Here is a 19520-nt window from a genome sequence, read left to right on the forward strand (position 1 = left end):
GGTGGGGTCTAGTGGTTGGAGCAGGGACGCCTGGGAGTCAGGACTCCTGGGTTCTCTCCTGGCTCTGGGATGGGAGTAGCGACTAGTGGTTACAGAGGGGGGGGGGAGGAGGGGGAGATCTGGGAGCCAGGACTCCTGGGTTCTATGCCTGGCTCTGCTGTGTCATTTCTCCTCTGTTGCTGCACAGTCATAGCTCCCAGCTATAGGGTGTCACAGAGGCTGCCACATCCCCTTCGTGTGGTCACAGATTCACCGGCGGGCTTCTCAGAAACCCTCCTGCCGCAGTTGCTGTGATCGGGGCCCATGGTTTGTCTTCCCACCCTGCTCACAGCTGGGCCACCCTGAGAAAGATCAAAAGACCATGTTCCCACCCACCACCCAGAGCAGTTGCTGTCACACACGGCCCCCAGCACAGAGACACGGGCAGGGAGCTGAGCGATGATGGGCCCAGATGAGTAAGAGCCCCAGATGTGCCCAGCTGTGAGCCAGCACCCGGAGCAACCCTGGATCCTGCAGGACGCATCCCCACACCGGGGTCTTCTCTGTCCATCATCCATCCAGCTGTGCAGGCACCCAGTTGCTGGGCTGACGCACGGCCTGTCTTTCCCCGCAGCCTGTGAGGTCAGCTGTGGTTGAACAGAGTCTGAACCTGCTACTCAGATGAGTGCGTATACGTGACCTGCAGGTTTCCTGCTGGGTCTATAAATCACCTAGGACTGAGGCAGATGCACCATCCCCTTCCCCAGATGGCTCTGATAATGCAGTTTCTTCTCCTGCTCCCCATGGCTTTTTTCCTGCCTCCTGGGGCTCTGGCTGGTGAGTACGGGGGGAATCGGGACCCGTTCAGTGCTGTTGTGGCTGTTAGCACATCCTGGCTCCTCCCCAGAGTCAGACACTTCCGCCTTGGGCGTTGTGCTCACCCTAGGACCCAGGTGGGATGCCATGGATTGGAGAAGGCTGGGCCCAAGTTGGTGCCATTGCTAAAGTTGCTTAGCCACAGGGGGAGATGCAGGGCCTGTGTCCACATGGACACAGAGGTGTGCGTTGTTCGTGAGTCAAGCTAACCTGCCCAGAGGCTGACATTAAACCTATCCTGATGTAAGGATATCTCCGCCAGGGTGGATCACTGGGGGAAAGGAAGCCCGGTCTCACTCCAAACCCTACATGGCTTTCCTCAACATCAGCATGAAGCATAGGCACAAAAGGTGTGGAGGATTCCTGATCCAAAAGGACTTTGTGCTGACGGCTGCGCACTGTGACCTAGGGTAAAGTGCCTGCTTCTTGACCCTCAATTTCAAAGTTGTTGCCTCCTGGGGAATTCCCAAAGAGGGGTAAGCTGTGGCTTACTGCCCGTGGGGGTAGGTGAGAATGTTTACACTGCCTTGGTGGCCACTAAAGTGGAATTAAGTGCTGATATTTAATTTGTCACCAGTAGGGTTCAGAGTTAACGGCCTGGCTGAGATGAATGGAGGCAAGGCTATCATTCCAGGCTGTCTCTGTGGGCGTAAGTCAAGCTCATGGGCAGGCGTTTTTAAGCCACCTAGGGGAGCTGGACAACTCATTCCCATTACACCAAACCAGAAGGGTCCAAATCTCAGCCACAGAGTTCTTTGTCCTCCCAGTCCTAGGGAGGACCAGGAAGTGTTAATAAAGTGGGGGACTTAAGGATATCTTTGCAGCTGCTGGGGCTAGATGATTAAGTTTTTTTTATAAATGGCACAGTTTGCTTGATCCTGTTGTTTCCTGATTTGCAGGAATTGCATGAATTTTGCTTTTCGAAGAGATAAGATGAGATTTTCAAAGGTGCCTAAGAGGTGTGCACGGCCAATCCCCATTAAAATTAAATGGGGGACCTAAAATCCCTTGACAGCTTTGCAAATCTCAGCCCATGTGAGGTTAATTATAATATCTAGCTCTTCTCATCTGGAGATCTCAAAACACTTGACAAAAGGGGTTGGGATCATTATCCTGGGGATGTATAAAAAGGGGAATTTCGAGTAGGAGTAGAGGGGTTATTTTATCCCTGGATTTGGCCCTGGTGCAACCACTGCTGGGATCCTGTGTCCAGTTCTGGCACCCCACAATTCAGGAAAGATGTTGACGCATGGGAAAAGGGTCAGAGAAGACCCACAAGAATGATTAAAGGATTGGAAAATCTGCCTTAGAGTGAGTGACTCAAGGAGCTCAATTTGTTTAGCTTAACCAAGAGAAGGAGGTTGGACTAGATGACCACAGTGATGCCCTGTGGCCTTGGAATGTACAAATCTCCATTCAACAGATGGGGAAACTGAGGCACAAAGTGGGGCAATGACGTGTCCAAGGTCATCCAGCAAGCCTGTGAATAGAACCCAGGTCTCCTGAGTCCCCCTCCGGCACTCTACCCACTAGACCACACTGCCATAGGGTAACTCCTCATGCATGACTTGACAATAATAGCTCCACCCTCATTCAGCTCCATGGAGATGTTAATTCTGAGCCCTACTGACACTAATTCCTCTCTCTGTACGTAACTGTTTCACTGCAGCTGCTTTTAGTGGCTTTGAAAATCTCAGGCTCTGGTTCCTATTTTAACACCCCAGAAGGTTGGGGCAGCATGGATGGGTTTTGGGTAGGGGAGGCCAGTGGGATCTAGGAGCGCCCAACCCTAGCCCATTCCCAGCCACGACTCTCTGCCTTCCTAGAAAAATCGTGGTGTATCTGGGAGCTCACAATGTGACCAAGCGGGAGCGGAGCCAGCAACGCCTGGCCCTCCGAAGGAAAATCCCCCACCCGAAATACAACAACAAGACATGGGAGAATGATCTCATGTTACTCAAGATACCAATGACTGATTTTCTCCTATTACATCCCTGTTTGTCTCTCTGTCTCTCCTTCTTGTGGCTCTTGTCTTAGAGCGTCAGCTCTTTAAGGCATGTACTGTCGCTTCAATCTGTGTTTGTGCAGTGCTTGGCACAATGTGCTCATGGGTCGTGACTGGGGCCCCAGGTGCTACCGTAATACATCTAATAAATAATGTACAGCACCTGGCACAATGGGGTCATGGGTCATAAGTGGGGGTCTAGGTGCCACCGTAATACACTCAATAAAGCATAATAATAATGACCCCACATTCAGGGTATTCACATTTTTACTCAAGACATTTTTTGTTTGTTTGTTTTTTAGTCAAAAATGGGGGCTTTGCCTAACTGCTCCTGTAAAAAAATAAAAAAAAAATCAGAATGATAAAATTACGAAAGAAATTTGTTTTCTGTTTTTTTTTAATTTTATGTTTTGAAACACTGTAGAAATTTTCCACCTTTCACCGGTTTTTACTCCTCTGCCTCCAACATTCAGTTAGAGATAAAAGATAAAAAAGTGAGAGGGAGTGACAGAGAAAAAAAAAAATCTCTACCTTATTTATTTTTCCCCACTGGCAAAAAATTGGGACGAAGTAAAAAACAATAGGCATGTTTTCTTTTCCCTCTGTCCCCCCCCACATTCCCACACTCGAGTCCTTTTTTGTTTCTTGGTTTGCTTTTCACTGCAAGAAAAAAGTTCAAAGCGACAGAAAGAATCTCTGAAATTTCAAAATAGATTTTTTTTAAATGAAATTTTTCATTTTGCATCTGATTTTTTAAAAAACATGAAAAATTCTGAATGGGATGAAATATTGGTTTCCCTCCTATAAATTGATCAGTTATTCCCCTCTCCAGACATATACCGGGCAGGGATCTCATCCCCTCCTGCAGAAGGGAGCGGTGTCTTTCTCACATACACACAGTCTTGACCCCCCCAAAATAAAATCCTTCAAAAAATGTGGTTTCAGAAGTTATTTGTATTATGGTGGCACTTAGATCAAAATCAGAGCCCCATTGTGCCGGGTGCTGCCCAGACCCCAAACGAGATCAGAACCTCACTGTGCCAGGCGCTGCACAGACCCTGACCAAGATCAGGGCCCCATTGTGCCAGACACTGCACAAACCCCGACTGAGATTAGGGCCCCATTGTGCCTGACACTCCACTGACACAGTGAGGCACAGCTCTGCCCCAAAGAGCTCACACTATAAATAGACAAACAGTTGGCAGGGAAACTGAGGCACAGAGCGGGGCCATGATTCGCCCAGGAGCAGACCCCAGGTCTCCTGACTCCCATCCCAGTGCTTTTTCCACTAGACCTTGCTGCCACCTTTTCCCTTGCCCTCTCTCCTTGCAGCTGAAGGGCAAAGCGAAGCTGACAAAGGCTGTGCAGCTCATCCCCCTGCCCGAGGACAGTGAAGAGGTGATGCCAAGAGATATCTGCAACGTAGCGGGCTGGGGGAATACCCGGGCCAGGGGGTTTTCCCTGCCAAGCACGCTGCAGGAGGTCAACTTGAAGGTGCTAGAGGCGGACAGGTGCACGCGCTACTCCTGTTTCGTCCCCAACTCCATGATCTGCGTGGGCAACCCCAGGGAAGTCGAGAAATCATCCTTTCAAGTAAATATCCCTCTTGCCCTACACGCGTCCTCCCAGCTCGGCCGAGCAGGGGGCGATGCTGAGGCTCTGAGCTGTACCAAGGGACACGAACCCATGGGAAGGACAGCTGAAACCAGCTTCAACACCTGGCGTTTATTTCACAGGGCGATTCCGGGGGCCCTCTGGTCTGTGACGGGACGGCCCAGGGCATCGTCTCTTTTGGCAAAGATGACGGGTCCCCCCCCAGGGTGTTCACCAGGGTCTCAGCGTACGTCCCCTGGATCAAGAAAACAATGAGAAAGCTGTAGGATTAACCTTAGACAAGCACCTTCTTTGCTCTCTGCCTCAGTTTCCCAGCTGTAAAAGGAGTGTTACAATCCTCACTTAGCTCCCAAGTGATAAATCCATACAGCTATGTATGGAGCCCAGTTACTATGGTGATGGGCTCATGGTAAAGCCAATCAATAAATAGTGTCTTCTTGGTGTTTCCTGTTGCACATTATTTTAAAACCTTAAACAGGCCCCATCAGTCATTGGAGGTTTTAGCTTTAGAGACAAATTGCCGGGTCCTAGGATATTAGAAAGACAAGGTGGATAACACAGGCTGATTCAATTAAAGATACCACCTCAACCGTCTTGTCTCTCTGTGATTCTGTAAAGCATCTTCTAGAAAGTCTGACAGTCTGAGTTTGAAGGTATCCAGACCTGGAGGTTTGTTCTGGTGGTTAAAGATTTTTTCATTTCATTTTTTTGGTGATTGCCTCAAACGTTTTCAACCCCCCACCCCCTTGAAAATGTATGTTTTGGTCAAAAAGGTGGATGGGAAATTTCTGATCCATTCTACAAACTGCTCGACTTGACCGAAAATTAAGGGGGAAAATGTCATGGAAGTTTTGTTCCTTTTTTGGGGCATGGGGGGAGTAAAATTTAAACTCCAACAAAGAATTTCATCCAGATCAGAAAAACTCCCACTGAATCTTCTTCAATGACATTTCCCCAATACTCCCCCCTACACACTGCCAATTTTCAACCAAATTAGAGTTGGTTGAAAGATGGGGAGACAATATCATGAAAGCGTTATCCCCAAACCCCTCCTCTTTGTGTTTTTAAAGCAACATATGTCCAAATATTTGCATCAGAATTCCGAAATTTGAAAAACAATCATCCAGTTTTGTAGTTGATCACAACATGTATGACACTGAATTTTCCAGAGAACAATCCCAACTCTTGTCAAAATAACAAAAAAATTAGAAAAACCTGGACATTTTCTAAAGCTCGTAGCATTTTTTGCTGGAAAAATTACTCAAAATATTTTAGTGTCTGTGTGTGTGAATGGGCTGGCTCACACACGCACTGGGTGGGGAGAATCAGGCTGGATTTTTAAAACAGTCCGATCGGCTTCAGGGCTGGTAGAAAAGCAAGGAGGAAATGTGGTTGCAATTTTGTGCCCATGTGGTCAGTGAAATTCCTGCCAAAAACAGTTGTGAGATGGATAAAAAAAATAAGGAAAAATATTAAAATTTAATCAAAGATTTGTCCAAAAATAATTAGAGACAAGGTGGGTGAGGGAATAGCTTTTATTGGACCAACTTCTGCTGTTGAGAGAGTCAAGCTTTCAACATAGATCTCTTCTTCCGATCTGGGAAAAGTTCTCCAGCATGTCCAAGCTAAACACAAGTCAAAGCCGGTCCCTTTCCTGAACAGATGTAAATAAAAGCTATCCCCTCCCCCACCTTGTCTCTAATATCCTGGGACCGACACGGCTACAACAACAGGCAAACTACCAAACAATTGTCCGGTTCCTAATGACGCCTCCTGCCTCTTGGTTTGGGGGAGTTTGAACCTGGTGTTAAAGCAATGAGTCTGGAAAAGGTTTTGAAAACCTGCCCTAGGAGGAGAGATGAAAAAAACTGAGCATGTTGGGTCTTGAGAAAAGAAGACTGAGGAGGGACCTGAGAACAGTCGTCCAGTATGTGAAGGGCTGTTCTAAAGGGGATGCGGATCAATGGTTCTCCATGTCCAGTGAAGGCAGAACAAGAAGTGATAGGTTAATCGGCAGCAAGGGAGATTGAAGTTAGACGTTAGGATAATCTTCCTAGCTCGAAGGGAAGTCTAAAGGAAGAGCTCCACTAGCTATAGTAGACTCTTATCCTGTTACGTGGACCGGCCAGTAGAGGGAGACAAACCCCGCATGTTCTGCTAGTGGCCTGCAGCTCAGGAAAGGCTTTCTCATCCCGCCTGCTCCTCTAGGGTTAGTTTCTCTCCTTCTTTGGGGAAGTGGGGAGGGGGTCCATTGGTCCCAGGAGAGGGGAGTCCATTAATTTCAGTAGAGATTGTATGAGGCGCTGGTGTAGGATTTCCTCATGGGTCTGCTATGAAAACTCTTCTCCTCTCTTCCCACCGAACCGCCCTGTCCAGCCCTGGCAGAGCAGACGACTATTCCACGGACCCTGATTGTAGTGCAGAAAGGCCCTAGGGAGGGGGACTGGCTGGATCACGGGGTGGGAAATTGGATGTGGGGCCTTTCCCCTTTTGGGGGTGCTGACTCTGATCTAGCCCCACAGCGGGGGACTGGCTGGTTCAGTGGGGGCTGGGGAATTGGACATGGGGCCTTTTAAACCCTGTGACATGGTTTCTAATCTGCAGTGATTACTGCCTCTGTCTTAGGGCTCTGGGAGGTGAGTGGTGTCTTCTGTGTCTAGTGGTTTAGAGCAAGGGGAGCTGGGAGGCTGGACTCCTGGGTTCTATCCCTGGCTCTGGGAGGGGAGTTGTGTGGGATGATTCTTGGGGTAACCAGGACTGTGAGTGACCTTGTTACCCCTGGCCTCCAGGTTAACAGCAGCTGCCCCCGAGTCCCCTGGAACCGCTCCCCTGTGACACCCAACCCCTGACGCTGGCTACTCACAGAAATCCCAGCTCCTCAGCCCTCAAGGGAGCAGCATATCCCTGTTTTCCCTTTACCCACTCTGACGGTGTCACACCCAGCCCTCGTGCGCACGGTGAACAAAACCAAGAGAGTGTGTATTGCGCTTCCCGTGGAAACAAGAGAGAGCGCCAGATACTGATGGGTACAGGAGCAACCAAACTCAGACGCTGCCAGCTAGGGCCGACGCTCGCTAATAGTTCCAGTGTCTGGCTAACCAACAGGTTTCCCCTCCCAGAATTCAGCCCGTTGCAGAGCTGGCTGACACCCCAGGATCCGGGCCTTCCTGAAATTCCTCCGCGCCCCAAGACGTCTCCTCTGGGAGAGGCTGCAGAGGGTCGTCTTCTGCCCTGCATTATGCTGATTTTGCCGGCTGTCTCTCATGGCAGTTGGGGTGAGCACTGGCCGGTTACTATGGCCATCTCTGCCTCCATGTGGGTTTGGTTGTTCGTGTCTGGCTTTGACGGGTTCTCGTGGACTGTTCTGGGATGAGGCGAGGGAACACAAGGGGGCCTTGTGGCTCGCTGCCAGGAGTGGCACATGACCAGGGTTGCCAACCTCAGGGCAGACTGGCTGAAAGAGGCACATGCCCAGACTGGTGATGTGTTCAGTGATTAGATTTCACCACGCCCATACCACGGAGCCAGGGACAGTCCCCTACACTCTGGTCTATCCACCCAGACAAACCGGACTTAGTGATAAGCTGTCATGGCACCAAAACTCACCCCACATTCAGGATGCTCCCTGTCCCTAGAGACCAGTCACTTAGGCCGTGTCTACACTAACGAGCTCATAGCGACGCAGCTGTACCGACGCAGCTGCACCTCTGTAAGATCGCTCGTGTAGCCGCTCCATGCTGACGGGAGACAGCTCTCCCATTGACATAATTAAACCACCCCCAACGAGCAGTGGTATCTATGTTGGCAGAAGAAGCTCTCCTGTCGACATAGCACTGTGCACACCAGCGCTTCTGTCGGTGTAACTTGTGTCACGTCGGGATGTGTTTTTTCACACCCCTGAGCGACATAAGTTATACTGACAAAAGTGGTAGTGGAGACATAGCCTTACTCCGGATCAGTTGGTACCTAGATCTTACACCAAAGACAACGCCTGTAGCCAATCCTGTAATCCATGGTACACCCACATCTTGAATACTGTGTGCAGATGTGGTTGCCCCATCTCAAAAAAAGATATATTGGAATTGGAAAAGGTTCAGAAAAGGGCAACAAAAATGATGAGGGGTATGGAACAGCTTCCATATGAGGAGAGATTAATAAAACTGGGACTTTTCAGCTTGGAAAAGAGACAATTAAGGGGGATAGGATAGAGGTCTATAAAATCATGACTGGTGTGGAGAAAATAAATAAGGAAATGTTCTTTACTCCTTCTCATAACACAAGAACTAGGAGTCACCAAATGAAATTAGTAGACAGCAGGTTTAAAACAAGCAAAAGGAAGTATCTCTTCACACAACATACAGTGTGGAACTCTTTGCCAGAGGATGTTGTGAAGGCCAAGACTATAACAGGGTTCAAAAAAGAACTAGATAAATTCATGGAGGATAGGTCCATCAATGACTATTAGCTAGGATGGGCAGGGATGGTGTCCCCTAGCCTCTGTTTGCCAGAAGCTGGGAATGGGCGACAGGGGGTGGATCACTTGATGATTACCTGTTCGGTTCATTCCCTCTGGGGCACCTGGCATTGGCCACTGTCGGAAGACAGGATACTGGGCTAGATGGACCTTTGGTCTGACCCAGTCTGGCCATTCTTATGTTCTTAATGAATTATCTAAAGGTTTATGAATTAAGAAAAAGGAATAACCGTTATTTCCAGGTTAAAGCAGGCCAACATATACACCCCGATGAGTTACCATCTAAATCCGAAGAGTGCCCGAGCTGTAGTGGTTTGTCAGTTCAAAGTGTCTCTCAGGGCAGCCCCTAGGGAGCTCTGGTGCCAGTATGGTGGCTCTTGCCCACTCAGACGTCAAACAGCCCAAAAGACAGAAAATCATCTTGTGGCTTCCTTTTATTTACATCATTCAGCTTCCAAGCCCACAGCACTTCCTTGCACATCACATTTCCCAGCAGCCAGAGGGCTATTAACTATTTTTTGTATTGTAATGGTCTGGGATGGCCCATCTGATTTTGATAGTTCGTCTGGATGGATGCCGGAAGGGGGGACGGACGATTCCCATGCCTGGGTTCCCAAGTTCAGAGCAAACACTTTCAGTGTTATAAAGCAAAATGTTCCTGTTTCCCTATAGCCTGGAACACAGACATGGCACGTGAGATTGATGCAGGCAGCAATGTACAAGCATTTCATAGACTGTAAACTCTAAATATGTTCTTGTAAGACTCATCCCTCTTTTGAGCGAAACTAACACACAGGTGAACAGTCTGTTCTCCAGCGACCAGTTTGTTAATTCATAGCTAATGCCAGCTGCCTGGCTCTGCCAGCATCACACTGTGTAGTCCATCACCAGCTAGCCAGGGAGCGCTGACAGCTCCCTCCGGTGTGAACAGGCCATCCCCAGGCCACGAGATCCCACGGACGGTCACTCCAAGCCCATTAGCCGTAGGTGCCAGGATAGAGACATTATCCCTGAACTAGTACCTGTACGCACGGCTCGCAGCGAAGATGAAGCTTGACAAGTTACCAGCTTTCAGTAGAGTCCTCACACACTGCCCTTCAGGGCTAAATACCAGGAAGCAGTATCTGAAGTGTAGTGAGTTTGTCAGGTCTGAGACAGGACTGGCTTGTGAAGGACAGTAAACACTTTGCTGATTGGCATCATGGGCCTCTGGGTCACAGGGCACTGGGAGCCAGGACTCCTGGGTTCTATCCCTGGTTCTGGGAGGGGAGTGGGGTCTAGTGGTTAAAGGAGGGGGTGGGGATAGGATTCTATCCTAGCTCTCAGAGTGGAGTGGGGTCTAGTGGGTTAGAGCTGGGGGGAGGGGGATGGGAGGCAGGACTCCTGGGTTCTATCCCTATCTATGCTGTGTCATTTCCCCTCTGGTGCTGCAGAGTTGTAGCTCCCAGCTGTGCGGCATCATACAGGCTACCACATCCCGTTCACGTGGTCACAGGCTCACTGGGGGGCTTCTCAGAAACCCTCCCGCCACAGTCGCTATGATCAGAGCTCACGGCTGCTCTGCCCACCCCCACCCTGTTCACGGCTGGGCCACCCTGAGAAAGATCAAAGGGCCGCGTTCCCACCGCCACCGAGCTCTGTCACTGTCACCCACGGCCCCCTTCAGAGACACGGGCAGGGAGCTGGGTGATGATGGGCCCAGATGTGCACAGCTGTGAGCCAGCACCCAGAGCAGCCCTGGATCCTGCTGGACATGTGTCCACTGGGATCTTTTCCATCCAGCTGTGCATCATCCATCCAGCTGTGCAGGGACCCACTGGGCAGCATCCAGCCAACTGTGTAGGGTCCCAGCCATGCAGTATCCAGCCTGCTGTGCAGGATCCCCTGGCAGCGGTGTGGGGAGTTGGGGCGAGGGAGGAGTCAGCCCCTGTCCTGACAGCAGCATGCGGAGCTCGGGGAGGTGGGGGTCAGCCCCTGGCTGCGGCGTGGGGAGCTGTGGGGGAGGGGTCAACCCCAGTTGCAGATTTAGAGTTAGCGGGGCCCGGTGCGCAGCTTCATTTTTGGGGCCCCTCCTTGGGACCCAGCCAAGAAAAAGAACATTCTCTCATATCCCCCCTGCCCCCATTTCTCATTCTTTTTTTCTTCATCCTCCTCCTATAAGTAATAACAAGTCAATGAAAAGAAAGTGAGGCACCTTGATTGTTTTTGTAGTCTAACTTATTTTTCCACAGACCACTTGAAAATCGCTGGGGGTCTCAGCAGACCACTTAATGATCTTTCCAAATATTGTTTGTACTGTTAACTAACTGTTGTAAAGCGCTGTGGATAAGAGCACTTTATAAAAAAAATGTAAAAAAACGTTGGGGTGCAGGGTCTGGCCAGGACTTAGGGTGTGGGAGGGGGCTCAGGGCTGGGGCAGGAGGTTGGGGTGTGGAGCACTTACCTGGGGCAGCTCCCATTTGTTGCGAGGGGTGCAGGTGGGAATGTGGGGGGGGGTGGTGCACGAATCAGGGAGGGCAGGGGGCTGGGAGTGTGTGACGGGGTGCACGAGACAGGGCTGGGGGTGCAGGGTCTGGGAGGCAGATAGGGTGCAGGAGGGGGCTCAGGGATGGGGCAGGAGGCTGGGGTGTGGAGCGCTTACCTGGAGCAGCTCCTTTTTGGTGCAAGGGGTGCAGGTGGGAACGTGTGTGGGGGGAGGGTGCAAGAGCTCCTGTTTGGTGCTCAGGGTTGGGTGGGGTGGTGGAGGAGTCAGGGCATCGGGTATAGGAGGGCTGGGGATGTGGGGGGGATGCAGGAGTGAGGGCAGGGGGCTGGAGGTGTGGGCTGAGGTTGTGGAGTGCTCCCAGCCCTCCAGCCTGGCCCCTGCCCTGAGTGGCTCACGGCGGGGTGGGGGTATGTGTAGGGGGAGTGCGGGGGCCCCACCTTTGCTCCGCTTTGCCCCATTTCCACCCCCTGCCCCAAGGCCCCCCACCTCTTCTCTGCTTCCTCTCCCGAGTGCGCTGCGATGCTGCTCCTCCCCCTCCCTCCCGGAGCGCCAGCAAACAGCTGTTAAGTGGTGGGGGAACTGCTGGGAGGGTGGGGGAGGAGCAGGAATGCAGCACGCTGCGGGAGGAAGCGGAGAAGAGGCAGGGGAGGGGGGAGCTTGGCTGCCGTTGGGGGCGGGACAGAGGCGGGGGGCGAAGAAGAGCTGCCGGGGCCTTGGGCTGGAGCCCAAGCAGAACGGGCCGGGCCAGGGCCCCCTTGGAGCCTGGGCCCAGTGCCAAGGCACCAGTGGTGCCATGGTAAACTCAGTACTGCCAATCCCCATCCATCTATCTATCCCCATCACCATGCATCCATCCCTACCTAATCTAATCTATCTATCTATACCTATCCGTCCCCATCCATCTATCCTTACCCATTTATCTATCCATCCCCATCTATCTACCTGTCCCCTCCATCTGTCTATCCCCTTCCCCATCCATCTATCTATCGCCATCCCCATCCACCTATGCGTCAACATCCATATCTGTCTCTCTCCACACCCCAGTCCACCTATCCCCATTGTGACAGGTTGATCGTCCCCACCTCTGGGATGACACCTGATAAATTGGGGTCCCACTGAGCCCACCCTTTCCACCAACCTGGGCTTCCTCACCCTATCCTTGCTCTGCCAGGCCCTCAAACCTTCTCTAACACACACACAGGTAGGGCCACACCTAGCTGCAGACACAGAGACTGAAATCAGCTCTGAGTGGGAGGATTCAGCTCAGGGATTTGCCCAGCACTAACGTTCACACCTCCTTTGGGGTGTAAACCCAAAATTATATTGTCTTGCAATGTATAGAGATCTGTACAATGCAAGCTCATAAAAATCGCCCCCTCCATCAATGGAGAGGGAGATATGCACAGCTTCCCCCCCCCCCCCCCCCCCGATATTAATTGCACAAACTGGTTTATAGAAAATAAAAACAAGTTTATTAACTACAAAGGACAGATTTTAAGTGATTATAGGGATAGCAAACAGATCAAAGTAGATTACTGAGCAAAATAAACAAACATGCAAACTACGCTGAAGACACTAATGAAGCTGGTTACAAATAGTAATTTCTCACCCTAAATGTTGGTTTAGGCAGGTTGCAGAGTTCCTTGAAGACAAACTGCTTTTGCTTACATCTTAAAGTCCCAGGTATTTCTGTTCAGAGGCCAGACCCCTGTCTCAGCCTGGGTCCCAGCCCTTCTTCCCCAGATCAGTCCTAGGTATTTCCAGCAGTCATCCTGGGCAGGGATTCAGTGAAGAACTGGCCACCTTGATTAACTCACTCTCCAGCCTTAAATAGGATTTACATATGGCTGGAATCTTTTGTTTCCCTGTTTGATTCCCCCCTCCTTCAGTGGAAAAGTACCAGCAAGTCAAGATGGTGTCCAGTACCAGGTGACCTAATCACCTGTCCCTGCAGTGTCAAAGCAGCATCCCAGGAAACTTCTCAAGAAGGAGTGAGATTAACATTTTCAAAGTTCTATTGTTTTCCTTAGTGGCCCATCCAGGCTGTTTGCCTAGTGTCTGGTGGGCATTCCCAAGTGAAAACACTGTTGTAATTGTTACATAGTCAATATTCCTATCTCCAGATACACAATGATATATGCATACAAATTGGATAATCACATTCAGTAAATCATAATCTTTCCAATGATATCTCAAAAGACTCATCTTGCATAAAATATATCTTAGTTATGTCATATTCATATCATAAGCATATTTCTAAAAGAATATGGGGTGTAACGTCACACACGCACACACATGCCTCTATCAATATCTCTATAATTCCCCTCCACCATGCGATGTCAGAACCAGGTTTAATCTCTTTCATCTCTACATGGTGTGGGGACTGACTGGCTCAGGGCGAGTTGAGAATCAGACACTTTATTTTCCCACCTTCATCAAGGGGTCTGTGGGAAATGATGCTAGCATAGATGGGGGATGTCACCCCTGGGGTGTGATCTGGGAATAGCTGTGCTCCCTAACCTCCCATCTGGACAGGCCTCTCTCACACTACTCTGCTGGTGATTCATCCAGCCTCTCCAGGTCCTGTAGTTGGAGTTGGTCCTGCTTTGAACAGGGGGTTGGACTAGATGACCTCCTGAGATCTCTTCCATGGTTCTATGATTCTATGATCACCCCACATGACAGCAGGTGGCGCCACATACCCAGAGCTACCAGAGTGCTCTACACAAGTCACTCAAAGACAGACAGAAGACACCAGCCAACTTCTTAGCTCCCCAGCCTTGCACCCTTGCTGGAGTATAAACCCAATATTATACCATCTTGCACTGCACAGTGATATGTATAATGCAAGCTCACTAATATAGTTTGCTTTCCCCTTCACGTGGGGAAGATATGCACAACAAGCCTATGTTAACCAAGTAGAGATTTTTCCAGACACTTCACTCAAAACACACTGGTTAAGATAAAATATAAAAAAGTGTATTAACTATAGAAAGATAGATTTTAAGTGATTATAAGGGATAGCAAACAGATCAAAGCAGATTACCTAGTAAATAAACAAAAAATGCAAACCGAGAGTAAGATACTAGATAGATAGGATTTGAATTAGCAATTTCTCATCCTGACTGATGATACAAGCAGACTTGCAGATTCTTAAGGCACAGACTGCAATTGCTGTGCAGCTTGGGTTCCCCTCCCCTGTTCCAGGTCCTTTGTCTTTCAGAGCTTCTTTCAGGTGTTAAGTTGTGCAGGAGTGAAGAGAAATCATGATGTCACTTCCCACCTTATATAGTCTCCTGAATTCCCAGCCCAGTTTGTGGAAAAACACAGGTACCAAAATGGAGTTCAGTATCAGGTGGTCTGGTCACATGCCCTTGCTGAGTGATAGTAGACATTACTTAGGCTGGCTGAAACATTCACAGGAAGGCTAAGCTCTTCCATGGTTCACTGTCTTTGTGGATGAGCCATCAGCACTGTCTGGCTTCTTCATTGTTGTACCTGAAAGGCTCGTCGTGGGTGTGACACTGCACCTCATATTCTTCATAGTGATATTATTATGATATGATTATGACATAGTTATGAAGTATTTTATGCAATACAAGACATGAGGTGTCATTGGAAACGTTATGATTTGCTGAATATGATTATCCTATTTGTATGCATGCACATGCATTTTTGTATATGAAGTTATGAATATTGACTATGTATTTGTATTTCAAATGTAGTTACACCTAGGTAACGCCAACTAGACAAGATGCTTCCAGTCTAGATATTGGGTGGGGAAGGGCCTATTTGGGGCAATGGGCCATTAGGAAAAAAAAAACAATGGGCCTTAGGAGAAGCTTATCTCCCACCTAGGGAGCCTTCCTGAGAATGCTACAGACAGCCTCCAAGTAATGGCTGCCATGACTCTGCAAGGACATGTGATGAGACCACATGTCTCTAGACTCCATCTTGGGATGTCAGTATTTTTCCACAGACCAAAAGGTTCCCGCCATATGCAAAAGCTATATAAAGCAGGGAGTGACATCATTGGGTGTTCTTCGCTCCCCACACTAGAGGACTCCGGGAAACACCTGAGGGACAAAGACTGAACTGGGGGAAAGGGATTTTTAGCCTGTGAATGAAACACCTGGGGATTCCAAGCTATAAAGCAAGTGTAGCTTGCCCCTTAAGAATCTGCAGCCTGCTTGTATTATCTCTTAGGGTGAGAATCTGCTATTCATATCCTATCTATTTAGTATATTATGTTTAGTTTGCGGTTTTTGCTTATTTCCTAGGTAATCTGCTTTGATCTGTTTGCTATCACTTATAATCACGGAAAATCTATCTTTTGAAGTTAATAAACATTTTCTTTATCTAAACCAATGAGTTGGAGTGAAGTGTGTGGGAATCATAACTCAGGGGCAAAAGGCTGTTTCATATTCCTCTCCACATTGAGGGAGGGGGCGAATTTTATGAGCTTGCTTTGTACAGAGGGATTGCTTGCCTGTGGAGCTCGGAGTAGCCTTCCCATGCAGGGGCTGGTCAGAGAGCCTGCCTGCATGTAACTGCAGCTGGGTGTGCCCCTTCCTGTATGAATGCTGGTGAAAGTGCTGGCTGGAGGACTTTGCAGCTTGTCACAGCAGTACAGAGTGAGAGGGAGCCCAGGCTGGTGGGTGAGTGGGCTCAGCGGTACCCCAGTTCTAGGTGGCACCCTGGGGGAAACCCTTCACATTGGGTGCTACCCAGAGTAAGCACATTTGAAATACAGATCCCTAGTCAATATTCATAACTCCAGATAAAAAAATGATGCATGCATACTAATAGGATAGTCATAGTCAGCAAATCATAACTTCTCCAAAGACATCTCATAAGACATTTCTTGTATAAGATCCATCATAATGATGTCATAATCATATCATAATCATACCACTGTGATGAATATGGGGTGCAGTGTCACAGTGGGGTCTGGTGTCTCTGATCCACGTCCTTCCCCTCGGCTCACACCCACACTCAGGGCAGGGGAGAGTTGAGAAGCATTCATGGCTTCACAGATTCCCAGGCCAGAAGGGACCATTCTGAACATCTCATGTGAGCTCTGGTATCACACAGGGCAGAGACCTGCCCCACAGTAATCCTAGAGCAGATCTGTTTGACAAACATCCAACCTTGATTTAAAAATTGCCGGTGATGGAGAATCCACCATGACTCTTGGTAAATTGTTCCAGTGGTTAATTACTCTCACTGTTAAAAATATTACACCTTATTTCCAGTCTGAATTTGTCTGGCTTCAACTTCCAGCCATTGGATCATGTTAGATCTTCCTCTGCTAGACTGGAGAGCCGTGATTAAATATTTGTTGCCCAGGTAGATACTTATAGCTAAGGCTGTGAGTTTGTCACGGAGGTCACACAAGTCATGGATTCTGTGACTTTCTGGGACCTATGTGACTTCTGCAGTGGCCGGTGCAGCTGGCCCGGGGCCTGCCTAAACAGCTCAGGCAGCCCCTGGGCCAGCTTCACAGGGCACTGCTGGGACAGTCTCGGGCCACCTCGCCCCCCTCCCCCAACAGCAGCAGGAGTTTGGGTGTGGGAGGGAGCTAAAGACTAGGGGTTAGGGTGCAGGAGGGGGTGAGGGCTCTGGGCGGCGCTTACCTTGGGGGGCTCCCTGCAAGCGGTGACATTCCTCGGCTCCAATGCAGAGGCATGGCCAGGCGGTTCTGCATGCTGCCTCCACCTGCAGGCACTGCCCTTGCAGCTTCCATTGACCGTGGTTCCCGGCCAAAGGGAGCTGCAGAGCAGGTTCTTGGGGCGGAGTCAGTGCATGGAGCTGTCTGACAACGCATCCGCCTAGGGGCTGCAGGGGCATGTTGCCACTTCCAGGAGCCACGTGGAGCCGCTGGGTAGGGAGCCTGCCAGCCCTGCCAAACCCTCATCCCAGCACCAGTGGGGATCCCAGGCTGCTCCCCCCAGAGCACCTGCAGCACCCCCAGGCTGCCCCCCGCCCAAGATTTAGTCAGGGGTATATAGTACAAGTCATGGACAGGTCACAGGCCGTGAATTTTTGTTTACTGGCCATGACCTGTCCATGACTTTTACTAAAAATACCACTGACTAAAACATAAGCTTACCTATAGCCTGTCATCAAGGAACCTGGCAACCTTCTCTTTCTTAAACTTTAGACTGATCTCCTTGAGTCTATCACTGTAAGGCAGGTTTTCTAATTTAATCATTCTCATGACTCTTTTCTGAACCCGCTCCAATTTATCAACATCCTACTTGATCTGTGGGCACCAGAACTGGACACAGTATCCGAGCCCATCAGTTGCACCAGTGCCACATAGAGAGGAAAAATAACCTTGCTGCTCCTACTTTAGATTCCCCTGTTTATGCATCCCAAGATCGCATTAGCGCTTTCAGCCACAGCGCCTCACTGGGAGCTCATGTTCAGCTGAATATTCACCAAGACCCCAAAATCTTTTTCCAAGTCACTGATTCCCAGGATAGAATCCCCCATCCTGTAAGAAGGACCTGAAATCTTTATTCCTACATGTACACATTAACATTTAGCTGTATTTAAACACATTATTTGCTTGTATCCAGTTTACCAAAGGATCAAGATGTCTCTGGGTCAGTGACCTGTCCTCTTCATTATTTACAACTTCCCCAATTTTTGTATCTTCTGCAAACTTTATCAGAGAGGATTTTATGTGTGATTAACAAGGGCGTAGGGTTGACCTAGGGGAGAAGGCCTTAAAAGCCAGAGGCTAAGCGACCAAGGGGAGCTAGCAAACAGGGGACCGCAAACAGGGGGCCTGGGAGAGGGGGAGACTGCCACCTGTGAGTTGGGTGGCAGGAGGGACGCAGGGCCTCCCACTCCACTGCGCCCCAGCATGCAGAATTTTTAATTTTTTAGCACATAATTTATTTTTTTTTGGCACAGAATTCCCCTAGGAGTAGGAATTGTTGCAGCCGACTTTACTAGATGCCTAAAAAGCCACAATCAAGGACAGAGCCTGTGTTGGTTAAAAAATCGACCTGTGGCTTCCTTTTATTTTCTTCATTCAGCTTGCAAGCCCACAGTACTTCCTTGCAGATAGCATTTCCCAGGAGGGAGAAGGCCATTCTCCAATCCTTTGTAAAGTGACAGTTTGTGATGGCCCATCTAATTTGGATAATCCTTCAGGATGGGTGGGGAAGGGGGTGGAGAAGAAATTCAGGTGCCTGGGTTCCCATGTTTAGAGCAAATATTTTCAGTGTTATAAAGCAAAACTTACATGTTTCCTTATAGCCTGGAATACAGACATTGCAGGTGAGATTGCTGCAGGCAGGAACTTTGCAGCATTTCACAGTCTGAACACTCAATACAGTCTTGCAAGACTCATCCCTCTTTTGAGCAAAATGAACACACAGATGAACAGTCTGGTCTCCAGCTGTTAGTTAGCGGTGTGGGCCAAGGGATGTGCTGGCCGCCGCTTCCCGCAGCCCCCATTGGCCTGGAATGGCGAACCGCGGCCAGTGGGAGCTGTGATCTGCTGAACCTGGACACAGCAGGTAAACAAACTGTCCCGGCCCACCAGCGGCTTTCCCTGACGGGCCGCGTGCCAAAGGTTGACGATCCCTGGTGTACTCCAGGGAGGACTGACAGCTCATTCCCATATGAACGGGCCATCCCCAAGCCATGAGATTTCCTGGTTGGTCACTCCAAGCCCTTATCTGTAGGTGTTAAGATAAGGACGCTAGCCCTGAACCAGTACTCGTACGCATGGCTCACAATGCGCATGAGGCTTGACAAGTTACGAGCTTTCAGTAGAGCCCTCACACGCCACTCTTCAGGGCTAAATGCCAGGGAAGCGGTGTCTGAGGTGTAGTGAGTTTGTTAGGTCTGAGATTGGAGTGGCTTGTGAAGGACAGTGAGCACTTTGCTGGGTGGCACCAATGGGGTCACAGGAGGATGGGAGCCAGGACTCCTGGGTTCTATCCTTGGCTCTGCTGTATCATTTCCCCTCTGGTATTGCACAGTCATAGCTCCCAGTGGTACAGCATCACAGAGGCTGCCACATCCCTTTTGCATGGTCACAGACTCATCGGGAGGCTTCTCAGAAA

At 49.5% G+C, this 19520-nt stretch overlaps 1 protein-coding gene across 2 annotated transcripts; it reads left to right on the forward strand.

The window, feature by feature from the left end:
• The first annotated feature begins 165 nt into the window (after positions 1-165).
• On the forward strand, positions 166-4972 carry LOC128846679 (cathepsin G-like). 2 transcript variants are annotated; one of them, XM_054045921.1, is made up of 4 exons: positions 166-816; positions 1118-1265; positions 2682-2813; positions 4593-4972. In XM_054045921.1, the coding sequence occupies exons 1-4, from the start codon at positions 726-728 to the stop codon at positions 4738-4740; spliced, it is 519 nt and encodes a 172-aa protein (XP_053901896.1). In that variant the 5' UTR covers positions 166-725; the 3' UTR covers positions 4741-4972. The 2 variants fall into 2 exon arrangements, 1 of the variants encoding a protein (XP_053901896.1); XR_008446807.1 differs by lacking the exons at positions 1118-1265; positions 2682-2813; positions 4593-4972 and adding an exon at positions 4193-4271 and having other exon boundaries at positions 728-816.
• The last annotated feature ends 14548 nt before the right edge of the window (positions 4973-19520 follow it).

The sequence above is a fragment of the Malaclemys terrapin genome, chromosome 12, assembly GCF_027887155.1.
Source record: "Malaclemys terrapin pileata isolate rMalTer1 chromosome 12, rMalTer1.hap1, whole genome shotgun sequence".
NCBI lineage: Eukaryota > Metazoa > Chordata > Testudines > Emydidae > Malaclemys > Malaclemys terrapin.

Bases quoted from the DNA above. Each gene is read 5' to 3' on its own strand.
- LOC128846679 (XM_054045921.1), top strand. From the start codon at position 726: ATGCACCATCCCCTTCCCCAGATGGCTCTGATAATGCAGTTTCTTCTC. The intron at 817-1,117 runs GTGAGTACGGGG...TATCTCCGCCAG, and splicing joins GCCTCCTGGGGCTCTGGCTG to GGTGGATCACTGGGGGAAAG. The intron at 2,814-4,592 runs CAAGATACCAAT...GGCGTTTATTTC, and splicing joins GAGAATGATCTCATGTTACT to ACAGGGCGATTCCGGGGGCC.